The sequence below is a fragment of the Leucoraja erinacea genome, chromosome 26 (genome assembly GCF_028641065.1).
Source record: "Leucoraja erinacea ecotype New England chromosome 26, Leri_hhj_1, whole genome shotgun sequence".
NCBI classification, from domain to species: domain Eukaryota; kingdom Metazoa; phylum Chordata; class Chondrichthyes; order Rajiformes; family Rajidae; genus Leucoraja; species Leucoraja erinaceus.
Window position 1 is genome coordinate 8,180,077 of NC_073402.1, and position 26,113 is coordinate 8,206,189.

A 26,113-nucleotide genomic window follows, 5' to 3' on the forward strand; every position below is an offset into this window, starting at 1 on the left:
TACGGAAATGGATGAAATAAAGGCCCACGTTCCGTTCCGTTGCGTACTACACGTCAGCCCATTACATTTAGCAGGAGTGGTCTATCTTGCTCCGCTATAGGATCTTTGGTCGTAGGTGGGTCGTAGCAGGCCGTGATGCTAGTCGTAGGTACTCGTGGCATCAAGTAGGTCGGGGACGTTTTTTCTAGCCTGATGAAAAATGTCCACGAGTAAAAAAGGTTGTGAATTAGGTGGTGAAAGTGGGACAGGCCCTTAAAGCCAGAGGGAGAGATATAGATGGGGAGGGGCAGCAAAGGGTCAGGATAGTGAGGGAAATGCATGCACACAGGGATGGATGGGAGGGACACAGGAGGTAGGGGGAGTATAACCCATGAAATTGGAGAATTCATTCTTCATACCATTGGGATGTTGGCTACCCAAGCGGAATATGACGAGCTGTTCCTCCAGCTTGCGTGTGGCCTCACTCTGGAACAGTGCCCATGGAGGAGGCCCAGGACAGAAAGCTCAGTCTGGGAATGGGAAGGGGATCCTTGTCCCTACAGCGGGAACACTGACAAACTTGCGTTAAGAACATAATGCAGTGTCCCCACGACCCATGAAGAACTTTATTCAAAGTTCATTCACCATCTACTAATCTAATCGCTTGCTCAGAGGCCCCTTGGAAGTTGCTTCATTGATAATGAAAATGCATTTTACAATTATTCTGCGTTTGCCCACTGATGGAAATCGAGTTAGCAATTCACAAAGTACTGCCTGCTGTCTGCCATGCCGATATAATATTCACACATTGAACTGTGCAAGACATTTGGAGTTGGGTGGTAAGTTGTGTGGCAAGAAGGCAAAGGTTCATGGGGTCGTGCAAAACTGTGTTTTGCTTAAAAAATGGGAACCTTCTTCACTTCCTCCTCCTCCAGTAATCCCATCAGCATCCTCGCCTCTTTGAAGATCAAATGGTCTCCACATTATATCATTCTTGATATTTATTCTTTCTGGCATACCAATGTTTATTCCCTTCCCTAATTAGTGCAAACCTTTTCCTCGTGCAGCGTACATTTCTGCAGAGTAGAGTTTGTAACTCTTTCCTTCCCCCACCTCTCTCTTACCCCGTATCTGTCTTCAGTGCATTTACTACCTGCTACCATTTGATGGACATAAAGTGCAGGAGTATCTCAGCGACTCCGGCATAAAGAAACATAAAAACATAGAAAATAGGTGCAGGAGATGGCCATTCGGCCCTTCGAGCCTGCACCGCCATTCAATATGATCATCCAAAATCAGTACCTCGTTCCTGCTTTTTCCCCATATCCCTCGATTCTGTTAGCCCTAAGAGCTATATCTAACTATCTAACATCCAATGAATTGACCTCCACTGCCTTCTGTGGCAGAGAATTCCCACAGATTCACAACTCTCTGGGTGAAAAAGTTTTTCCTCATCTCAGTCCTAAATGGCCTATCCCTTATTCTTAAACTGTGACCCCTAGTACTGGACTCCCCCAACATCAGGAACATTTGTCCTGCATCTAGCCTTTCTAATCCCTTAAGATTTTTTTACGTTTCTATAAGATCCCCCCTCATCTTCTCAATTCCAGTGAATACAAGCTCAGTCGACCCATTCTTTCATCAGATGTTAGTCCCGCCATTCTGGGATTTAACCTGGTGAACCTACGCTGCACTCCCTCAATAGCAATAAAGTCCTTCCTCAAATTAGGAGACCAAAACTGCACACAATACTACAGGTGCAGTCTCACCAGAGTCCTGTACAACTGCAGTAGGACCCCCTTGCTCCTATACTCAAATCCTCTCACAATTAAGGCTAACATGCCATTAGCTTTCTTCACTGCCTGCTGTACCTGCACCATCTCTGGAAATATGGATAGATGACGTTTTGGGTCAGGACCCTTATTCATTCCCCCCCCCCCCCCTTCATCACAATCAGTCTGAAGAAGGGTCACAATGAGAAATGGCACCTATCTATGTTCTCCAGAGATGCTGCCTGACCCGCTGAGTTACTCAAACAATTTCTATCCTTATACATCATCACTTCCTGCAGTCATGGGGAGAACTTGCAAAACTCCCCACATGAATCTATTAAATATGCGACTATGTCACTCCCCAAATGCCTAAAGGGCCTGTCCCACTTGGGTATGACGTGCATTACGCGCGCATGGTGCGTGGTGACATAGGCAGCGATGCACGCACGCAGTGCCCCAGGATTTTGGGATTCACAAAATCTTCGCTCGCCACATGCATGACGCGTAAATGATGTTGAGTAAATGACGTGCAAATGACTCCCTAGTGGGACAGGCCCTTAAAGGATAACAGAATGTAAAAAATTAACCCATTCAAGCTCATGATGATCTCAACGCTGAGAGTCTGTTCGAGTAAATCTCTCTTTACTTCTGATGGAGCGGATGAAAGGGAAATGCTTTCAGATTCCGATTCTTACCGAGAGTTTTTGCCCGTTCGTCCCGGCGCTCTCTCGCAAGTCGTAGTCTCTCCTCCACCTTCAACGCATCTGAAAGCAGAACAAGTGAGACCATTTACAGCAGCCCCTTGTATGACTGAAGTGGCTGGTAGCTAGCAGCTGAGAAGATTGGATTAGTTGAAAGATACAGCATGGGAACAGGCCCTCAGCCCACACCGACCATCAATCACCTGCTCACTAGTTCTATGTTATCCCACTTTCATAGAAACATAGAAAATAGGTGCCGGAGGAGGCCATTCGGCCCTTCGAGCCAGCACCGCCATTCATTGTGATCATGACTGATCGTCCCCAATCAATAACCCGTGCCTGCCTTCTTCCCATATCCCTTGATTCCATTAGCCCCCTAGAACTCTATCTAACTCTCTCTTAAATCCATCCAGTGATTTGGCCTCCACTGCCTTCTGTGGCAGGGAATTCCACAAATTCACAACTGTCTGGGTGAAAAAGGTTTTTCTCACCTCAGTCTTAAATGGCCTCCCATTTAAGACTGAGGTGAGAAAAAACGTTTTCACCCAGAGAGCTTCCACTTCCTTCACGCTAGGGGCAATTTTACAGAAGCCAATTAACCTACTAACCTGTACGTCTTTCAGATGTGGGAGGAAACCGGAGAAACCCCACACAGTCACAGGGAGAACCTGCAAACTGCACACCGACAACGCCCGAGGTCAGGATCGAACCTGGGACTCTGGCGCTGCCAGACAGCGGCTCTACCAGCTGCATCACTGTGTCTGGTTGCAGGAAAAGAGTTGGACCAAGGGAATGCTAAATAACAAAGCACCCAGGGCCGACTGCTTCACCTTTCACCTCTCCAGTCAAAGACTGAGTCAGAATGAAGATGATACCCCTTCCCACTGCTCCTCATCCAGAGTGCTGGAGACTTGGCGATCAGCCTCTTCCCCTCTTCCCCATCAAGTCTCGCTGCATCCCAGAGAATCTGACCCCAGAAGTGGGGGATGTTCCGTTATTATTGGCATTGGTCGATTATTCTCACTTGCAAGTAATGTACAAGTGAAATTAATGTTTCCAATTTAACTTTTAAAAAGTAATTTTTACAATTTCTAAATGGTATGAATCACCCCATATTTGACACCAAACCTTCAGTAATCAAAGGTAGACAAAAGTGCTGGAGAAATTCAGCGGGTGCGGCAGCATCTATGGAGCGAAGGAAATAGGCAACGTTTCGGCACGAAACGTTGCCTATTTCCTTCGCTCCATAGATGCTGCCGGACCCGCTGAGTTTCTCCAGCACTTTTGTCTACACACAATGAATGTTTTGTTTTACGCCAAATTTCTAATCTAATCCAATCTCTAATTTCACTGAGATGCGGTGAAAAGCTTTTGTATTGCGTGCTCTGCAATTAGATCAGATAAATATACATGAATACAATTAAGCCAAACTCAAGTACAACAGGTAAAGTGAAGACCAGGATACTAGAGTGTAGAATATCATTCTCAGCTTTGTAACGCAACAGTTCTAGAAAAATCGTACAATGCCCGTAATTGGGTAGAGGTGAATCGGACAGCACCCTAGCTAATTGAAGGAACGTTCAGAAGCTTGAAAACAGAGGGGAAGAAGCTGTTCTTGTAAGGTGGTGTGTGCTTTCAAGCTTCTGTATCTACTGCTGGATGGGAGCTGGTTGGGTGATCAATGGACTCGGTGGGTCGAAGGGTCTGTTTTCCTGCTGTATCTCTACACTAAACAAGAAAAGAGTTAAAAAGAGGAGTCTAATATGGATTATTAACATCACGGACATCTGGTGTTGTACTCCGGGTTATTTAATTCACCCGACTCAGGTCAGGAGTAAAGCTAAATCAAAAGTCCATGGAAGAAAGTCGAGGGAGCTGGCAATGTCATATTTTTAACGGTGGAAGAGGTGGGCAGTGAGGTGATAGTCAAGCTTTAGAAAGAGGGCAGCACAGGGTCCATTTAAAAAGCTGCCGAGAGGCACAAACAACATGTGTCAGAGACATGGGGTTAGGAAGGAGAGATAGATCAGCCATAATTGAATGGCTGATTAGACTTGATGGGCCAAACGGCCTAATTCTGCTGCAATCATTTATGAACATGACCTTATGAACATTACTACGAGTGACTGGGACTTGCACAGCTTCGCCCACCCTTCTCGTCCCAATTAAACCGAGACACAGATCACGTAGACAACTTGGCTCTAGATTCCAGGAAACACATCCCCCCTCTGCAAAGAATGGTTTTAATAGATCGGAACTGGGCTAGGTACGGCAGGAAGAGCCTATTTACTATTTGGTCACCAAAATAGCTCAATAGGTTTGTCTTTGAAAGCACAAGAAACAGAGATTTTGAGTTCACATCCTGAAACTGGATAACATTCTGTTACCCGAATCCATAATGAAATAGCTTTGGAATCTGCCGACAAGAAAAGGCCTTATATATATATATATATATATATATATATATTTGTGCACATTTCTGGTTGCCTTATTACAGAGGGGTGTGGAGGCTTTGGAGAGGGTGCAGGAGACGTTTATCAGAATGCTTCCTAGATTGGAGGGTACAGGTAAAAGGAAAGGTTGTACAAACCAGGACTGACACAAAATTCCAGGGTAACTCAGCGGGACAGGCAGTGTCTCTGGAGAGAAGGAATGGGCGGCGTTTCGGGTGAACAATCCTCCAAACTAGGATTGCCTTCTCTGGAACGTCAGAGGTTGAGGGGAGACCTGATTGAAGTGTATAAAGTAATAAGTGACATCGATAACAGGGCTGCCACCGGGGAGCGGGGCTGGAGAGTGTTTTCCGGGCCGGCGAGTCGCTCACTGCAGCTCCGGCCATGGAGCAGCCTCAGTGCAAGAGTCCCGGGCCGTCAGAGGCGTCGAAGCGTTGCGCTGCTGCCGTGAGAGTCTCTGTGCCGAATTTGCCCAGGTGACCGGCATGGATCAGGCTGCGGCTCGGTGCATCCTGGGGGACAACCAGTGGCTGCTGGAAGTAAGTACCAAGCACTGGGTAGATACGGTGGAAGATAGTGGACTTCAAATGGGGGTGGTTGGTGAAAGCATCCTGCTTGCCTGCTAGATTTTCACTTACTGTAACTGCAGGAAAAATGTTCCCGATGTTGGGGGCGCTCAGAACCATGGGTCACAGTTTAAGAATAAAGGGGGGGCCAGTTAGGACTGAGATGAGAACAAACTTTCTTCACGCAGAGAGTTGTGAATCTGTGGAATTCTCTGCCACAGAGGGCAGTGCAGGCCAATTCACTGGATGTTTTCAAGAGAGAGTTACATTTAGTTCTTGGGGCTAACGACATCAAGGGATATGGGGGAAAAAACAGGAAAGAGGTACTGATTTTAGATGAATAGCCATGATCATATTGAATGGCAGTGCTGGCTCGAAGGGCCGATGGCCTATTCCTGCACCTATTTTCTATGTTTCTATGCTTGAGTATATGGCAATAAAACTCGATCACTTGATTTTGAAGCATTCATGCATGGTGGAGGTATAATGTAGTCATAGAATGATACAGTGTGAAAACAGGCCCTTCGGCGCAACTTGCCCACACCCGCCAACATGTCCCCCAGCTACGCTACCTGCTTTTGGTCCATACCTCCAAACCTGTCCTATCCATGTATCAGTCTAACTTTTTCTTAAATGTTGGGATGGTCCCTGCCTCAACTACCTCCTCTGGCAGCTTGTTCCATACACCCATCACCCTTTGTGTGGATAAAGTTACCCCTTAAAAAGTTACCTCTTAAAAATACTTCATACTAAAAACATTGAAATCATACTTCTACAGTGCACTAAAACATGATTTTAATACATCAAATTTCAAAAAGTTCCTACACTGGGAGGGGGGACACCCTTCTTCCACACCCTCTCCCCACTCGGTTGCTCCACTCCCTCATCGGGTACCCCCCAAGGCCAGTGATCAGTGATCGCACAGCCTCCCCCCTTTCAAAAACGTTCCAATCCAATTTAAAGCATATATATTGCATTCAAGTGTAATTTTAAAGACTCGCTACAGTATGCACCATATTGCACAATTTCAAGCTGAAAAATGCAAATGTTCCGTACCAATGGGAGGGGGACACTCTCCTCGCTACACTCCCTCGGGCTTGGTCTCTTGCAATTTCTCACTCCCAACTCTCACCCAATGTTGGCAGCCATGTTGATAAGGTAGTCAGTCAGAACGTTTCTCCCAGGTAGAAATGTCCAGTACTTCATGGTGCGAAGGGTAAAGTTTAAAAAAAGATGTCCAGTGCATTTATTTTTTAATACAGAGGGTGGCGTGTGCCTGGAACGTACTGCCTGGGGCGGTGGTGGAGGCAGATGTGATAGCGGTGTTTAGGAAGATTTTGGATAGGCACATGGATATGCAGGGATTGGAATGATGTGGATCAATAGCAAGCAGAGGAGATTTGTTTAAAGGCATCACATTCTGCAGTCATTGTGGATCGAAGGGCCTGCTCCTCTCCTGGACTGTTCTATGTTCTTTTATTTTAATACCGAGGAATAGAATTGGATATGAAATCCTTCAAACCTCCTTACTCCTTACATCCATTTTCTCCAGAGATGCTGCCTGATCCATTGAGTTACTCCAGCATTTTGTGTCGATCTTACACAGAAAGGGATATTGGCCGACACACATAGAATGGGTTAAAGTGCTCATTCAGGATATGATGGAGTTCACAACTGTATTGTTCTTGAGTGTCAGTTCAGAGAGGCGGCTCCAGAGTCGACAGTGAGATTAAACCCAGGGCGGTCGGATGCAGCGGCAAGGACAAGGCCAAGCTGAACAATGTCAATATTATACACGCAAAAAGCTGGAGTAACTCAGTGGGACAGGCAGCATCTCTGGAGGGAAGGGCTGGGTGATGGGAACCTGATTGTTCAGGAAAGGAGCTGTTCCTGAGCCTGGTGGTGTGGGAGTTCAGGCATCCGTACTGCTGGGAGCAAAAAGAGGGCATGGCCCAGATGGTGGGACCTTAGATGATAGATGCCATCTTCTGTAGACATCCTCATGTAGATGCTTTTGATGGTGTAGGAGGCTGTGCCAATGGTGGATCCACCACACTCTGCAACTCCTTGCATTCCTATGTGTTGGAATTATTGTACCAGGCCACGATACAACCAGTCAGGATACTTTCTACAGTGCATCTGTAGAAGTTTCTTTTAAGAGTATTCAGTGACGTACCAAATCTCTTTATAGATAGTAGAGGGACTGGTGATTGCATTCATGTGCTGGGCCAGGCCAGGTCATGTATGTGCTAGGCCCAGGAGAGGTCATACACGCTAGAGTGAGGCCACATGCAAACTAGAGGGACAGCACCTCGAATTTTGCTTGGGTAGCTTACAACCCAACAGTATGAACATTGAATTCTCCAATTTTAGGTAACGTAACAACCCTCCCCCTTTTTCCCCCACCCCTACCTCTTTCTCCCCTCTCCCTCCTCTCTCCTTCCCTTGTGCCTCCTGGACTTGCACCTATTTCTCCCCTCCCCCTGCACCTACAATCCTTCCTCTAGTCTCACAATTCACAACTCTTCAATCCTTTTTGTCGCATACTTTTTTCTTCTGGGTGGGACGAGGGTGGGGGTGGCAAGGAGAAGGGGTGGGAGAAGCAACGGAGAGGGAGAGGGAGGGGATAGGGAGGGGTGGGTTGGGCGAGGGAGGGTGGAGGGGGTCAGGGAGGCGACGGGGAGGAGAGGGGGTGGGGGAGGTGACAGAGACAGGGAGGGGGAGGGGGCTGGGCCAGTTAACATGCTGTGCAGGCTTTGAGGCTTGGCATCAGATACAGGGTGATGTTAAGGCAGCACACTGCAATGATGTTCAGAGACCAAAACAGACTCAAGCATCTCTCCCATGAGGGAACCAATTCCTCTGATCTGCATGATGCAGCTTCCTAACCTCTCACCTGTATCCACCTATCACTTGCCAGCACCCCCCCCCCCCCCCCCCCCCCCCAGAGGGCAGCTCTTCCAATGTCTTCCTCAAGCCTCCATCAACATCATAAGGGGCGAAAGATTTTAAGAAGGAAATAGAGTTTGTTCCAGAATCTACTCATCAGAACCTGATCTTTCACAATAAATGCCAAGAAAGCTCACCAACGTCTCCACTTTCTTGGAAGTTCGGCATGTTCCCAACAACACTCACCAATATCTACGGATGCACCATGGAAAGCATTTTATCCGGATGCATCACAGCATTGTTCAGGAACAGCTCCATCCAAGACTGCAAGAAATTGCAGAGAATTGTGGACGTAGCCCTGACCATCGCACAAACCAACCTCCGTTACATTGACTCCGTTTACACCTCACGCTGCCTCGGCAAGGCCAGCAGCATCATCAAGGACCAGTCTCTTCTCCCCTCTCCCTTCTCCCATCAGGCAAGAGATACAGAAGTTTGAATTGCACACTTACAGTTTCAGGGACAGTTTCTTCCAAGCTTCCAACCAGCTAGAATGCGGTCTTAACCTCCCATCTACCTCATTGGAGACATTTTTTTAATCAGATTTCATCTTGCACTCAATAATACACCCTTTATCCTGGATCTGTACACTGTGGACGGCTGGATTGCAATCATGTATAGTCTTCTCGTTGACTGGATAGCACACAACAAAAAAAGCTTTTCACTGTAACTCGGTACTCGTGAAAATAGTAAACTAACCTAAGATGCCTCTCTGTCCCGCCTACCCCTGTAAGAAAATGGTGCCCCTCACCTTCCTCACCCAGTCTTGTCTCCTCGACTCCTATCAAGGATGTTCAACTAATCTTCACAATTTCTATGTCTCTCCATATCCATGTGCCTTTGTAAAAGCCTCAAGCCCCTGTCTTATCTGATCGTGCAATCCGGGCACTCAGTCTAAAACAAAACTTGTACCCCAAATTTCTTTTACATTTTGTCCCTCTCACAAAGCTAGGCCCTCTTTGACACTTTGAGCCTGGGAACGAGGTTCTGACTGTCAGGCCTATCAACGCCTCTTGTAATTTTAGATACATCTATCAGATCCCCACTCAACCTCCGGTGTTACAGAGAAAACGATCCGTGTTTGTGCAGTTTCCCCCTGTAGCTAATACCCACAAATTGGCAGTGACCGGGCACACCTCCTCTGCACTCTCCACATTCTTCCAGTAATGGGGCATTCAGAACTGCACACAATACTCCAAATTGCACGCAATGCTCCAAATACATTGTACACATCTTTTCTTTAAACACAATGAAAGTATCATGCCTTTCTGAGAAGAGGGAAGCCAAGTATTTGTCCAGGAGCACACACCCCCTCCACTCATTGCATTCCGTTATCTAAAAGGCCACTCACTTTTCTTGCTCCGTCCGCTCCTATTCTTGCTTACTTATAAAAACATATTTTTTATAAGGTCATAAGTGATAAGAGCACAATTAGGCCATTCGGCCCATCAAGTCTACTGCGCCATTCCATCATGGCTGATCTATCTCTCCATCTGAACCCCTTTCCCCTCCCTTCTCTCCATAACCCTTGATTTGTTTTTTTGTGATGTTACTACCCAACATTTCTAATTTCCTTTATACCCTCTGCCGGCATAAACGGAAAGGCAAGAGTGGGTTTGAAAGGAAGAGCAACAGCAAAAAGAAGAGGAATCAAGGGAGAGGGTGTGGGGTGACAGAGAGGAATGGGTGACAGTTGAGAGGATAAGACGGGAGTGGGAGACGGAGGAAGGAGAGATGGGGAAAAGAGAATCCATTATGGGCACAGAGTTTACGATGCAGAAAGATGAACTGTTCCTATAGATAATGTGGGCTGATGGGCCTGTTCTTGCTCTATACTCTCATCTATGTTCTAAATGAGGACAAGGATTTAATGGAGACAAAAGGAACTGCAGATGCTGGAATCTTGAGCAAAACACAAAGTGCTGGAGCAACTCAGCGGACCAGGCAGCATCTGCGGCAGGAATGGGCAGACAACATTTCGGGTCAGACATTTCTGGAAACATTTGAGCTTGGGTGCTGAGAAAATGTAACCATTGAGAAAATCATCTCTGAATATCCAACCCTCTTACCCTTGTATCCACCTATCACTTGCCAGACCTTGCCCCACGCCCACCTCTCTTTACCAGCTTTCTCCCCCCTAATGCAAACAATCTGGAGAAGGGCCCCGACCCAAAACGTTGCCAGTCCGTTCCCTCCATGGATAACCATATAACAATTACAACACGGAAGCAGGCCATCTCGGCCCTACAAGTCCGTGCCGACACAACTTTTTTTCCCTTAGTCCCACCTGCCTGCACTCATACCATAACCCTCCATTCCCTTCTCATCCATATGCCTATCCAATTTATTTTTAAATGATACCAACAAACCTGCCTCCACCACTTCCACTGGGAGCTCATTCCACACCGCCACCACTCTCTGAGTAAAGAAGTTCCCCCTCATGTTACCCCTAAACTTCTGTCCCTTAATTCTGAAGTCATGTCCTCTTGTTTGAATCTTCCCTATTCTCAAAGGGAAAAGCTTGTCCACATCAACTCTCTCTATCACTCTCATCATTTTAAAGACCTCTATCAAGTCCCCCCCTTAACCTTCTGCGCTCCAGAGAATAAAGACCTAACTTATTCAACCTATCTCTGTAACTTAGTTGTTGAAACCCAGGCAACATTCTGGTAAATCTCCTCTGTACTCTCTCTATTTTGTTGACATCCTTCCTATAATTGGGCGACCAAAATTGTACACCATACTCCAGATTTGGTCTCACCAATGCCTTGTACAATTTTAACATTACATCCCAGCTTCTATACTCAATGCTCTGATTTATAAAGGCTAGCATACCAAAAGCTTTCTTTACCACCCTATCTATATGAGATTCCACCTTCAAGGAACTATGCACGGTTATTCCCAGATCCCTCTGTTCAACTGTATTCTTCAATGCCCTACCATTTACCATGTACGTCCTATTTTGATTTGTCCTGCCAAGGTGTAGCACCTCACATTTATCAGCATTAAACTCCATCTGCCATCTTTCAGCCCATTTTTCCAAATGGCATAAATCATTCTGTAGACTTTTGAAATCCTCTTCATTATCCACAACACCCCCTATCTTGGTATCATCTGAATACTTACTAATCCAATTTACCACACCTTCATCCAGATCATTGATGTACATGACAAACACCAAAGGACCCAACACAGATCCCTGAGGCACCCCACTAGTCACCTGCCTCCAACCCGATAAACAGCCATCCACCATTACCCCCTGGCTTCTGAGCCACTGTTGAATCCATCTTACTATTCCTGCATTTATACCCAACAGTTGAACCTTCTTAACCAACCTTCCATGAGGAACCTTGTCAAAGGCCTTACTAAAGTCCATATAGACAACATCCACTGCTTTACCCTCGTCAATTTCCCTAGTAACCTCTTCAAAAAATTCAAGAAGATTAGTCAAACATGACCTTCCAGGCACAAATCCATGTTGACTGTTCCTAATCAGATCCTGTTTATCCAGATGCTTATATATATTATCTCTAAGTATCTTTTCCATTAATTTGTCCACCACTGAAGTCAAACTAACAGGTCTATAATTGCTAGGTTTACTCTTAGAACCCTTTTTAAACAATGGAACAACATGCGCAGTACGCCAATCCTCGGGGACTATTCCCGTTTCTAATGACATTTGACCCTGACCCGCTGAGTTACTGGATATGAACTAATTTGCAATCAATAAATAACTATCTCTAAAAACTAAAATTGAATACTAGCCTACTTATTTACCATGGTTCACTGAGGCAGCAGCATTTAAACAGTGGTAAATGCAGTATTGAAATGAAGTCTCTCTGATTTAAAGCAGAATTATAATGTTGGTGTCAATGGGAAATGATGCTCAAACTGAGCTCCTATTTACTCAGCCAATAATGTTCTTTTGTTCTGTTTTTCTAATTGGAACAGTCGGTCTTTGGGATTGAAGGAAGAATTGTATAAGGAACAGAATGCCTATGTTTCAATTGGCTGTGACTTTATGAACAGTTTGATAATCCGTGAGTATGAGTGATTTATCACTGTGTTTTTAATGAACATCTGCAGCTTGGACTGGGCACAATGGAAGAAGAGAGAAATGGGATGAGTTAACCCAGGCACCAAACAACAGAACAGGAGAGGATGTGTGGAGGTGTGCACCGATGTCAACAAGACCGATGAACAGGGACACAGGGAAACAATTTAAGTCGAGCTTATTCTCGTATATGCACAAGGACAGCCATGATTGAATGTTGCAGCAGAATCGATGGGCCAAATGGCCTACTTCTGCTCCTATGTCTTTTGGTCTTACAGTGAGGAACAGATGTAATGAAAATATTGCCTGCAGCAGCAACAAAGGCACATAAACCCAGACAACAGACAAAAACATAAAGTACACAAGAAAATGCAACAAAAAAAATCGACATTAGTGCAAAGCACAATTGGAAAACAAGTCTGTGGTAGCGCAAGAGGTGGTCCACAGTGATCTGTTGCTGAGATTGGATTAGGTTTGTATGGGTCGGTTCAGAAACCTGATGGTTGTAGGAAAGTAGCTGTTCCTGAACCTGGTGGTGTGGGACCCCAGGCTTCTGCACCTCATGCCCGACAGTAGCAGTGAGAAGGAGCATCATCTCTGGCAAACATGGATAGGGACTCTTCTTCATACTGCTCAAGGGTCCTGTTTCCCTTTCTCCCTTTCCTGTTGGGAGATCTATCAGAAGCGGAGCATCAGCAGAGCCATCTCCATTATCAAGGACCCCTATCATCCATCACACCACATCGTCACCATTCTGCCATCTGGGAAGAGGTACAGGAGCATCAGCTGCAAAACCAGCAGGATGCCACACAGCTTCTACCCGCAGGCAATAAGACTGGTTAACGGACTGTGTCCCCTCCCCATATCATTCACTAACACATGCAACTTCGCCCATCCTTTAACAGCAAAGCAAAGCCACTGTCAAAGCAAAGCCACTGTCCGTCGCAATGTCTGTTTTTATTTTATTGTCAATTTTAGGCCTACTTTCTGTTTTTAGATATGATCATTTTAATTTTTTTTTAAAAGCTCTATGTATTTATCCTGTTTTTATTAACTACACTGAATGGAAACTGATAGAGAAACATTTTTATCGTTTCATCTGTGTATGCAAGTACTCAGTTAAAATGATATTAAATAAATACTGATACTGATACTGACTGATACTGACCCGAGACATCACCTATCCTTACCTACCCATGTTTTCCATTCTCTCCACAGGTGTTGCCTGACTTGCTGAGTTCCTCCAGCACTTTGTGTTTTTCTCAAGATTCCAGCGTCTGCAGTTTCTGGTGACTTCACATACAAAACCATACCAGTGTGGTGCGTGGGTCTCAAAAGGAAGCACGAAGTCCAGTGTTTTGAGAGGCACCTTTAATTATGTTCCTCCCGGTTTTAGGGAAGACCAAACAAGAGAAAGATGGCACCCAAACCCCTGCCTTTAAACCCTCTGGCTAAGGGCCGCCTCCGGACTGAACCACTCCCGTGCCGAGGGGTTCGACAGTATGATGGCACGACCCTTGGGAGCCGCCACACCAGGCATATAATGGCCGTCTCACGGTGTGAGTCCACACACGAGAGATCCCGAGTTTAAAACAAATCAAACTCGTGGTAATCAGGTAGAATTAACGTAGCGGGAACGTCGGAACTCGTAACGCTAACGGCGTCGGGAAACTTGTTAACTCGTGAAAATCTTTCAACATGATGAAAGATTTCCATGAGTCAAATTTGCTCTTGAAGTATTGTAAACTATCTTCTGCACTTTGTATCTTCACCTTTGCTAGACTTAATGCACTTGAGCTTGATTTGATTGTATTTATGTATTATACTATCTGATTTGATGAGATAAGATGCAAAACAAAGCTATTCTGTGCACTGTACATGCGACAATAATAAATGTATACCTCAACCATCAGTGCCACCCCCCCCCAATACACGTATCATGAACTTAAACCTAAACTTCACCCAATGGATATCGGGGACATGGATGGCAAAGGGAAGTGCCTTCAATCACACTAAATGCCACTGTTTCCCAGCTGAATTACAAGGGGTACCGTCCATTTCAGGCTGGGGAACAGGCAGCTCTCATCTCTCTTGTACCCTCACAATGACCAATGAAAGGTTGTTGCCACGTTGCAGGCTAACCTGCCCCGTTTCAAACACAAACGCAGATGGTGAAGATAGACACAAAAAACTGGAGTAACTCAGCGGCTCAAACAGCATCTCTGGAGAAATGGAACAGCTGACATTTCAGGTCAGAATGAAGAAGGGTCTCGACCCAAAACGTCACCTATTCCTTTTCCCCAGAGATGCAATCTGACCCGCTGAGTTACTCCAGCTTTTTCTGTCTATCTTCACCATCTGCGTTTAATTCAGCATGTGTGGTTCCTTCCTGCACAGATGGTGAGGAGCAGGTGGGCCGTACCTTGCTTTGTCCGAGGGCTCTTGCCTGCTGCGGGGGGTTTGGATGAGGGAGGATGTGGCTCATCCTTGACTGGATTCTTCTCTGCTTCCTCTTCCTTCACCGGCTTTATATCTGCTTCCTCCTTCCTGATCGGCCTTTCCTCAGCTGCCTCGTCCCGGTCCAGACTCTTCTCTGCTTCAATTGAAATGTCCGTAGCTGGAACGCGGAAAAAACATTGACATCAGTTCATGAAGTACACAACGAACATCCACGTCTAGCCCAGAGTACAGAGGCAAGTAAGGTAACAACATTTAAAAATCATTTGGACAGGTACATAGATAGGAAAGCTTTAGAAGGAGATGGGACAAATGCAGACAAATGGGGTTAACTTAGTTAGGGCATAATGGATAAATTGGGCCAAAGGCCTCTTTCTGTGCCCCATGACTCTCTGACCACATAGTTCGTTGCTGGTTTTTCCCAGGCCAAACAGAACACAAATAATCAAATGTGGACAAATGTGATGGAGAAACTCAGCGGGTGAGGCAGCATCTATGGAGTGAAGGAAATAGGTGAAGTTTCTGTTTGAGACCCTTCTTCAGCCTGAAAAGTCGCCTATTTCTTCGCTCCATAGATGCCGCCTCACCTGCTGAGTTTCTCCAGCATTTTTGTCAACCTTTGATTTTTCCAGCATCTGCAGTTCTTTCTTAAAGAAATAATCAAATAATACGTTCAGGAGTGCATCATCTGGTCCCTCGAGCATGCAGCACCATTCGGCAAGCTGTTCATCTAGAACACAAAGTGCTGGAATAACTCAGCGGGTCAGACTGCATCTCTGGAGGACATGGATAGGTGGCTTTTCGGATCGGGACCCTTCTTCACCCCCTCTGAGTTACTCCAGCACTTGTCGTTCCATGCAAGATTCCAACTATCTATAGTACCTTGTGGTCAAAGCAGTGCATCTACTTTAGCTCCACCTGCACAGACCCCATTCCCATGAATCCCCTCACATCTGGAAAGCTATTTACCTCAGAGAACGCCTGAGGCACCAGAGTACAGGAGAGCGATGATTCACCGCCCTCCGCAAGAGATTTCTGCTTATCCCAGTGCTTAGTGGCTGGCCCTTCATTCTGAGACTGAGCCTCTGGTACCAGAGTCATTGTCCAGGGCAATCGACCTCCCCTCATCAAGAATATTGTGTCAACTATTCTTCTCCCATTCACCTACAGTGGCTTGCAAAAGTTTTCATACCCCTTGAACTTTTCCACATTTTGTCACGTTACAACCACAAACGTAAATGTATTTTATTGGGATTTTATGTGATAGACCAACACAAAGTGGTGCATAATTGTGAAGTGGAAGGAAAATGATACATGGTTTTCAATTTTTTTTACAAATAAAAAACTGAAAAGTGTGGCGTGCAAAAGTATTCAGCCCCCCTGAGTCAATACTTTGTAGAACCACATTTCGCTGCAATTACAGCTGCAAGTCTTTTGGGGTATGTCTCTACCAGCTTTGCACATCTAGAGACTGACATTTTTGCCCATTCTTCTTTGCAAAATAGCTCAAGCTCAGTCAGATTGGATGGAGAGCATCTGTGAACAGCAATTTTCAAGTCTTGCCAGAGATTCTTAATTGGATTTAGGTCTGGACTTTGACTGGGCCATTCTAACACATGAATATGCTTTGATCTAAACCATTCCATTGTAGCTCTGGCTGTATGTTTAGGGTCGTTGTCCTGCTGGAAGGTGAACCTCTGCCCCAGTCTCAAGTCTTTTGCAGACTCTAACAGGTTTTCTTCCAAGATTGCCCTGTATTTGGCTCCATCCATCTTCCCATCAACTCTGACCAGCTTCCCTGTCCCTGCTGAAGAAAAGCATCCCCACAGCATGATGCTGCCACCACCATGTTTCACAGTGGGGATGGTGTGTTCAGGGTGATGTGCAGTGTTAGTTTTCCGCCACACATAGCGTTTTGCATTTAGGCCAAAAACTTCAATTTTGGTCTCATCTGACCAGAGCACCTTCCTCCACATGTTTGCTGTGTCCCCCACATGGCTTGTGGCAAACTGCAAACGGGACTTTTTATGGCTTTTTTTCAACAATGGCTTTCTTCTTGCCACTCTTCCATAAAGGCCCGATTTGGGGAGTGCACAACTAATAGTTGTCCTGTGGACAGATTCTCCCACCTGAGCTGTGGATCTCTGCAGCTCCTCCAGAGTTACCATGGGCCTCTTGTCTGCTTCTCTGATCAATGCTCTCCTTGCCCGGCCTGTCAGTTTAGGTGGACGGCCATGTCTTGGTAGGTTTGCAGTTGTGCCATACTCTTCCATTTTGGGATGATGGATTGAACAGTGCTCCGTGAGATGTTCAAAGCTTGGGATATTTTTTTATAACCTAACCCTGCTTTAAACCTCTCCACAACTTTATTCCTGACCTGTCTGGTGTGTTCCTTGGGCTTCATGATGCTGTTTGCTCATTAATAATCTCTAACAAACCTCTGTGGCCTTCACAGAACAGCTGTATTTATATTGAGGTTAGATTACACACAAGTGGACTCTATTTACTAATTAGGTGACTTCTGAAGGCAATTGGTTGCACTGGATTTTATTTAGGGGTATCAGAGTAAAGGGGGCTGAATACTTTTGCACGCCACACTTTTCAGTTTTTTATTTGTAAAAAAAATTTGAAAACCATGTATCATTTTCCTTCCACTTCACAATTATGCGCCACTTTGTGTTGGTCTATCACATAAAATCCCAATAAAATACATTTACGTTTGTGGTTGTAACGTGACAAAATGTGGAAAAGTTCAAGGGGTATGAATACTTTTGCAAGCCACTGTAAATGCATGAGAATGGAAGCCAACTCTTCTCACCCTTCATTCAGCAAAGCCACCATCTCAGGAACCAGCCTGCACTCTCACAATGGCAAGGACATCCTTCTCTAGTTAAGAAAACTGAACACATTTGTTTCCTTTTGTACCAAACCTACTTTGACCCATGTCTAAGATTACACAATGCAATATCAGAAGGATATTGGTTCTTTTCCCGACCAAGAACAGGGTGAAGAAAACTGCACAGTGCCTTGACCACATAATACCTCCCCATTCTGCACTTGTTACATTCTTTATTGACTGATTAGAAGATACATCATCGAAACAGGACCGTCGGCACATCGAGTCCGCACCATTCACATTAGTTCTGTTATCCCACTTTCTCATCCACTCTCCACAAACTAAATTACAGCCGCTAATTAACCTACTAACCCACACGTGTTTGGGATGTGGGGGAAACCGGAGCTTCCGGAGGAAACCCACAACGTTAGGTGGTTTTGTTTATAGTCACGTGCACCGAGGTACAGCAAAAAGTACTGCACGTGACCAGTCAGCAGAAAGTCTAGACATGATTACAATCGACCGCACATGACTACAGTCGAGGCGTCCACAGTGTACTGATGCAGGATCTAAGGAATAACGGGAGGGCGTACAAACCTCACACGGACAGCAGCCGAGGTTAGGATCGAACCTGGCACGGTGAAGCAGCAGCTCTACCAGCTACACCGCTGTGCCTCCCCACATAGCACTTCTTTTGATCTCACACCATCGAAAAGTATCTCCTAACCAAAGATAAAGATTCTACAACTCCCGCTGTGCTGTTAGAAATCCAGCAGAATCCCAGACTGTGGTGGAGGAAATGGGATTTGGGATATACCGGACTCAGGTCATGCCGCTAAGCGTACCTGGGTTGGTGCGTGTCTGTGGGCAGTTCTCAGGCAGGAGCTAATCGAGGGCAACACGTGAACAGGTTGTACTATGTAATACTGTTGATAGTGATACACTGTAAAGTTCATCTCAGAAATGGAATCATGGAAAATCCATAGCCTGAGAGGCCATTCGTTCCATCCTTTCTATTCTGATTGATAAAAGGCTCCTTGGGCCAGTGGCATATTTCAGTGCTGACTACAGATAATGGCTCTTCAAATACACATTCAAGTACTGCTTCAATGCGATGAGACCTTCTGTCTCTCCCACCCTCAGGCAACGGGTTCCTATCACACTGCGTCCTCTCAGGCTGAGACCATTTCCCTCATCGCCCCACAAACCATCCCACCAATGACTTGACTGTTTTTTACTTCACTTTTAAGGAAAAATCTCAACCCCTGGGCCTCTCATTATTTTCTCCAGCAGGCTAGGTTTCTTTGTACGCCTCTGCTGCAAAGAAAACAAGACAAGCTTATCCAATCTCTCTGCCAGCTAGCCACATCTTTCCAGTCTTAGCAACGTCCTTGCAAACCTCCTCTGCACCCTCTTCAGTGCAAGCACTTTCCAGTAACGTGGCAACAGGATCTATATGTAGTTAACACGGTGCGGCCTCAATAATATTCTGCATACTTCTCCCATAACTTCCCTGCTCTTACAAACTCTGAGATTCTGCAACAAGCAGTAAGCATTGTGAATGTATTTTTTTAATTCTTTGTTGAACTGCACTTTTACCCTGAAGGATCTATGGACAAGCACTCTTCCTCTCCACACTGCCCAGAATCTTCCCATCTATTGTATCATCGCCTAGTTGTACCTTCCCATTGCATTATCTCACACTTTGCTGGATTACATTTTATTTTTCTACCTTACTGGTCAGACCATCTGTATCTTCCTGAAGTCTAGAGTTTCCGCCTCGCAGCCATTTTTTAATATCTCGTTTGCAACTTTCATTCCCGTGCACTTACACCCTTGTTAAAATTATTAACACATTTCCCAAAAAGCAAGGCCAACATTTTCAACCAACATGCCACACGGGACTGATTTATGCAGTCCCTCAGAATGGATTCCAAACTTCTATAACCACTGGAGTTCAAATAACCGGCCTGTAATTACTACCTGTTATAAACAGTGGCAGTGGTTGGCACCCCTCCAGTCTTCTGGCATCACAACCCGAGCCCAAGTTACCGCCGGGATTTGTGCAGCACAGTGGTGCAGCTGGTAGCGCTGCTACCTCACACTTCCAGAGACCCAGGTTTGATCCTGAACTCCGCCGCTGTCTGTATGGAGTCTGTATGTTCTCCCTCCGACAGCATGGGTCGCTCCTACCTCCTCCCACATCCCAGAGACGTGCGGGTTGGTCACTGTAAATCTGCCACTGTATATGTGTGGGTGACGGGAGGGAGAGGTGATGGGATATGTGGGGTGGGGAAAATGGGATCAGTCCAAGTGAGTACTTGATGGTTGATGTGGACTCACTGGGCTGAAGAGGCTACAGTATCTCTGTACCGAATGGCACAATGATTCAGTGACGAGTTCAACAGCAAACTTGCGCGGGTCCCTCTGTGGAGTTTGTATCCCAGCCTCTACAGCACAAACTCAGTAGCAACATCAGGGGGCGGCATGGTGACGCAGCGGTAGAGAAGCTGCCTTACGGCGCCGGAGAGCCGGGTTCGATCCTGACTACGAGTGCTGACTGGTCGGAGTTTGTACATTCTCCAGCGTAGGTTTTCTACGTTCTACATATCCCACATTCTACTGTTTTGTAGGTTATTGAGCTTTGGTAAGTTGTATAATTGTCCCTAGTGTTTGTAAGTTAATGTACAGGGTGATTGCTGGTCGGCACAGACCGAGTGGGCAGAAGGGCCCGTCTCCACGCTGTATCTCTAAAGTCAGTCACAGCCACACGGCCAGCAACGGTCTGGCTTCTAATGGTTTATGCCTGGCAGGAGCTTGCGTGCTTCAGGGGGAACATGGGACATGCAACAGAGAGCAGTAGAGCACAGCTGACAGTGTATGCTGCGCATGTTGCCGATCCAAACCAACCCCCACTGCCGAACATGATTCCTCCTGTTCATTGCCTGCCTTGTAAACACTGCCATCACATCAGCTTCCACAACCTCCTCAGACTTCTTATTTACCGTTAACACATCTGAGATGGCTGTTCAATGTTCAATATGCCATGATTAGAGTGATGCCAGAATTGAGTAGTGATGCTCAAGAAATATTGTCTTATTTCTGCACTGCCTCAATTTGCTTTTCATAATATGAGACCAGAACTGTTTGGAGCACTGCATTTAGTTTAGTATCAAGATTCTCTATGGAAACAGGCCCTTTGATACAATATGATTTAGAAGAAGGATTTGCAGATGACACAAAGCTGGGTGGAAGCGTGAACTGCGAAGAGGATGCCATGAGTATGCAGGGTGATTTGAACAGGTTGGGTGAGTGGGCAGATGCATGGCAGATGCAGTATAATGTGGATCAATGTGAGGTTATCCACTTTGGTGGCAAGAACGGAAAGGCAGATTATTATCTGAATGGTGTCAGGTTACGAAAAGAGGACAATGAGAACTGGGTGTTCTTGTACATCAGTCACTGAAAGTAAACATGCAGGTACAACAGGCAGTGAAGAAAGCTCATAATGAGATGAGTTGAATATAGGAGCAAAGAGGTATTTTTGCAGTTGTACAGGGCCCTGGTGAGACCACACCTGGACTATTGTGTGCAGTTTTGGTCTCCTAATTTGAGGAAGGACATTCTTGCTATCGTGGGAGTGCAGCGTAGGTTCACGAGGTTAATTCCAGGGAAGGCGGGACTGTCATATGTTGAAAGAATGGAGCGACTGGGCTTGTATACACTGGAATTTAGAAGGATGAGAGGGTATCTTACTGAGACATATAAGATTATTAAGGGATTGGACACGCTAGAGGCAGGAAACATGGTCCCAATGTTGGGGGAGTCCAGAACCGCTGTTTAAGAATAAGGGGTAGGCCATTTAGAACAGAGATGAGGAAAAACTTTTTCACACAGAGAGTTGTGAATCTGTGGAATTCTCTGCCTCAGAAGGCAGTGGCGGCCGATTCTCTGGATGTTTTCAAGTTAGAGCTCTTAAAGATAGCAAAGGGATATGGGGAGAAGGCAGGAACAGGGAATTAATTGTGAATGATCAGCCATGATCACAGTGAATGGCGGTGTTGGCTCGATGGGCCGAATGGCCTACTCCTGCCCCTATTGTCTACTGTCTGCACTTTAACGACCATGTTGTTTTCACAGAGGCAAATCTTTGGGAGCTGAGAGGGAACCAGAGCAACTGGAGAAAACCCACATAGTCACAGGGAGGACAGGCAAACTCCACGCAGACAGTTCCCAAGGTCAGGATTAAATGGGTCTCTGTGAGGCAACAGCTCTGTCCGCTGTGCCACTGTGCTGCCCTGATTTGGTTCCGTCAAGGTCCTATAATCTGAAATGATGTTATAAACAGGAGCGCAGATGCTGGTTTATATTAAAGATAGACACAAAATGCTGGAGTAACTCAGCAGGTCAACATTTCGGAAGAAAAAGAGAAAATGGAGAAAATGTCTGAAGAAGGGTCCCGACCCGAAATGTCACCTATCCATTATCTCCAGAGATACTGTCTGGCCCGTTGAGTTACTCCAGCACTTTGTGTCCATCTCTGTGACGTAAACTTCCATCCCTCAGGAAATAAATTCCAAAGATGTGGGGGGGTTTTAAATGCCTTATTAAACTCCAGTATCGATAATGATTGCGTATGATCTATATTTCAAGATCCCTCACCACACAACAACAGTGTTGAAGGAGCTTCTTGTGCTTCCTACCAAAGTGCACCATTTCACAATTCTCTATGTTGTAATTCTATTGCTAATTGCTCTGTTTATTTGTGTCTGGCACGTTGTCACAGCTCAGCTCTGTATTAACCACACGTTTCATTGGAAGAGTTCCTCAGAATACCATCTTCACCCCAACTATCTTCATCTGCTACGTTAATTATCTTTTTTTTTTCATAATGAAGTCGGAAGTGGCAATTATTTGTTGCTGATTGCACAGAAATATCTTATTCAATCTAAAGAGTCAATCACTCTCTCCAATTTGTTTTGAAACTAATGTCCAAGGATCACCTTAAGAGCCTGTCCCATTTTCATGACCTAACACAACCTCTGCTGAGTTTACCCTTGACTCGTACTCGCAGCATGGTCGTCACGAGGTCGCAGGAGGTCATAGCAGGCCGTGATGCTAGTCGTAGGTACTCGTGGCATCAAGTAGGTCGGGGCGTTTCTCTAGCATGATGAAAAATGGCCAAGAGTAAAAAAGGTCGTGAATTAGGTTGTGAAAGTGGGACAGGCCCTTTACTTCACATCAACTATTTCATTCTTTTATTTTGTTTGTTTCTACTTCATTCAATTAATCCGTCTTTTTAAATTCCATGCCTCAAGAGCCGAGGTTCTGTGAACTTGTCTTCACTGGTGGTAGAGAGAGTCAACAACAAGCTCCTGGCCTTGTGTATCTCTGAGGATTGGCCTGGTCCCAGCACATTGATGCAATCACAAGGAAAGCCTGTCAACACATCTACTTCTTTCAAAGACTGAGGAGGTTCTGTATGTTGATGAACTTCTACTGGTGTATGATAGAAAGCATGTTGACTGGTTGCATCACGGCCTGCTTTGGCAATTCAAACTGCCCAGGATAAAGGAGATTACAGAGAGAGGTGTGGACACTGGCCGTTCATCACAGGTACTGATCTCCCCACCATCGAAGGGGATCTATAGGAGGCACCGTACACTGTGGATGACTTGCTTGTAACCACGTATTGTCTTTCTGCTGACTGGTCTGCACACAACAACAGCTTTTTACAGCACCTCAGTGCACAAGACAATAAACTAAACTAAACTAAAATACACACTTGGGGCGATTTTACAGAGGCCAATTAAAGGGCCTGTCCCACTTTCACAACTTCTGCCGAGTTTGCCCTTGACTCATACTCGCAGCATGGTCGTCATGAGGTCGTAGGTAGCTTGTGATGCTAGTCGTATGTATTCATGGCATCAAGTAGGTCGGGGCATTTTTTCTAGCCTGATGAAAAATGTCCACGAGTAAAAAGGGTTGTGAATTAGGTCGTGAAAGTGGGACATGCCCTTAACCCACTTTTTACTCTACAGAGGGCCAATTAACTTACAAGCCCGCACGTCTTTGGGATGTATGAGGAAACCGGAACACCCGGAGGAAACCTATGCTGTCTGGGAACGTGCAAAGTTGCCACAGACAGCACCTGAGGTCAGGATCGAACCCAAGTCGCTAGTGCTGTGAGGCAGCATCTCTACCAGCTGTGCCAATGCCCCACCGGCTGGCTTTGATAGTCTGCCTCACAGAGCAGACATCACCTGCCCCGACTCCTGGCCTGTCGACTGGGGTGTGCAAGGATGTCGTCCACCTGCCCGAGATGTCCCTGGCCACGGGCACCAGTCACTCACCTACTCACCAGGGACCAGGGTGGAGTGCGGAGCATGGCAGTGTGTAGGGAGTGGATGTGGAAGTGGCATAACATAGAACCAATGTGAATGAGTGGACTCCGTGGGCCAAAGGGCCTGCTTCCACTCTGCATCTCTACACTAGTGTATCCACTGCTCATGCAGTAGGTGCTTCCACATCTGGAGGCCAGATGTGTATTGGGTGAGTGCTTTGATGAGCACATCTGTTGGGTTTGCATGCAGGACCTTGGCCTTCCGATTGCACCTCGTGGTAATTCTCCACCCCAGTCCCCTCCGACCTCTCTGTACTTGGCTTCCTAATCCAGGTATGTTACAAAACCTACCTGAATCGTCATTGAGAACCTGTCCCAGCCCGTGTGCGCGATTTTGGCGCTGTTTAGAGGGGGCGGGTTTAAAACGCGATTTTTACTAGGCTGTTGCAATCGAAAATGTTCAGCCTAGTAAATCATTAACGAAAAATCGCTGAAAGACCCCGTCGCAAAAGGTATTATTAGTTTTTATGGCCTTGTATAATAGTTATAGTAGTTTAAAAATCACTCTCTAAACCCGCGACCTCTCGCAGCCCCAGGGTTTTATAAAGCAAACAATTAAAGGTATGTACCTTATTTTTACATTAAAAGGGGCTTCTTAAGAACCCTGTATATAAAGTTTTCTATAGCGAGTAGCTCATTTTGGGCTCTTTATATCCTGCAGTATTTTTCTGGGCATTTGAGGGCACAAATCCAGCACAATGTGAACGTTCTAAACCAGCGCGTTCACAGGAACCCACTAGAAAGCCGATTTAAAATGGACTTTAATTTACAGCAATTGAACACTAAATTCCTTCCATTTGGCCTATAAATTGATGTAAATGAGATTTAAGAATCATGTTTTATTGTGAATTATTTGTGAATATTATTTGGACACTTAGGCTATTTAAAAATGTTAATCATTTATTAAGAAATGGATAGATGTTTAGATCTAGTCATTGAAGTTTGAAATTAGCTACAATTGGGTAACTAACTAATTATATGCTTTAATTTCAGGTCATCCAAGTAAGATTATTTTATATTTGTTTCAGAATGGTTCAATCTATGATAACTGAAAATTTCATTCAGTTCTCTTAATTTTTAAGAAGGTTATGGGCTTTTGACTGTCCATGATCACAGCTTTTTTGTTATGTCCATTGAAAATCAATAGGGAACAAGATGCTAATTTCAGAGTATGGAAATGACCATAACTTTTTTATTACTTGAGATATGAAAGTGAATTAGGTGTCACATTAAACTTATGTTTATGCTTTATCTGATGGGATAAATTGCAGACTTGATTTTTTAAATCTCAAAATTTTGTAACATTGCTACCTAATCAGCCCTGGTGAAGCTCAATGTAGCCCCGAGTCACACCATCCAACACTTCAGGAGTCAGCAAGGACTTTGGATAATAATCCCGCTTTCGTTCTTTACTCTCCTCCTCAATTCTTCCATAGAGGCAGGGAATCAGAGAATCACAGAGCAATACAGCATGGAAAGTGGCCCTTCAGCCCACCTGGTCCATGCCGATCTAGTTGCCCACTCCTTCCATCAGGAAGAAGGTGCAAGAGCCTGAAAACTGTGACCACCAGGTTGGAGAGCAGCTTCTTCCCAACAATCACCAGGCTCTTGAACAATACACACTAACCTCAGCAACTGTGGATTGTCTGTCAATTGACGGAGGACTTTGTTTTGTACAAGTATTATAGTTATGAATTTTTTTAAATGATTATATATCAACTGTGCATATTGCATTTACGGGGCATGTTAAGCTGTTTGCAATGGGAGTTTCATTGTTCCCTTGCCGGTACATATGACAATTAAAGAGTCTATTCATGATACTCGACAGTCCCACTATCACTGACAGTCTTTTCATAGGTTGCAGTTTAGATTCGGTTCAGAGACACATTCACCCTGAAGCCATTGCCATGCTTTTACAGTGAAGTCATTCACTCAGTCTTCCC

At 45.4% G+C, this 26,113-nt stretch overlaps 1 protein-coding gene across 1 annotated transcript in view; it reads right to left on the reverse strand.

Moving 5' to 3' along the window:
- map7d1a (MAP7 domain containing 1a) overlaps window positions 1-26,113 on the reverse strand; it is a 178,416-nt gene that overhangs the window by 58,319 nt on the left and 93,984 nt on the right. The window contains 2 exon segments of the mRNA XM_055656091.1: window positions 2,447-2,515; window positions 14,897-15,091. Of these exon segments, the coding sequence (XP_055512066.1) occupies window positions 2,447-2,515; window positions 14,897-15,091 (264 nt within the window).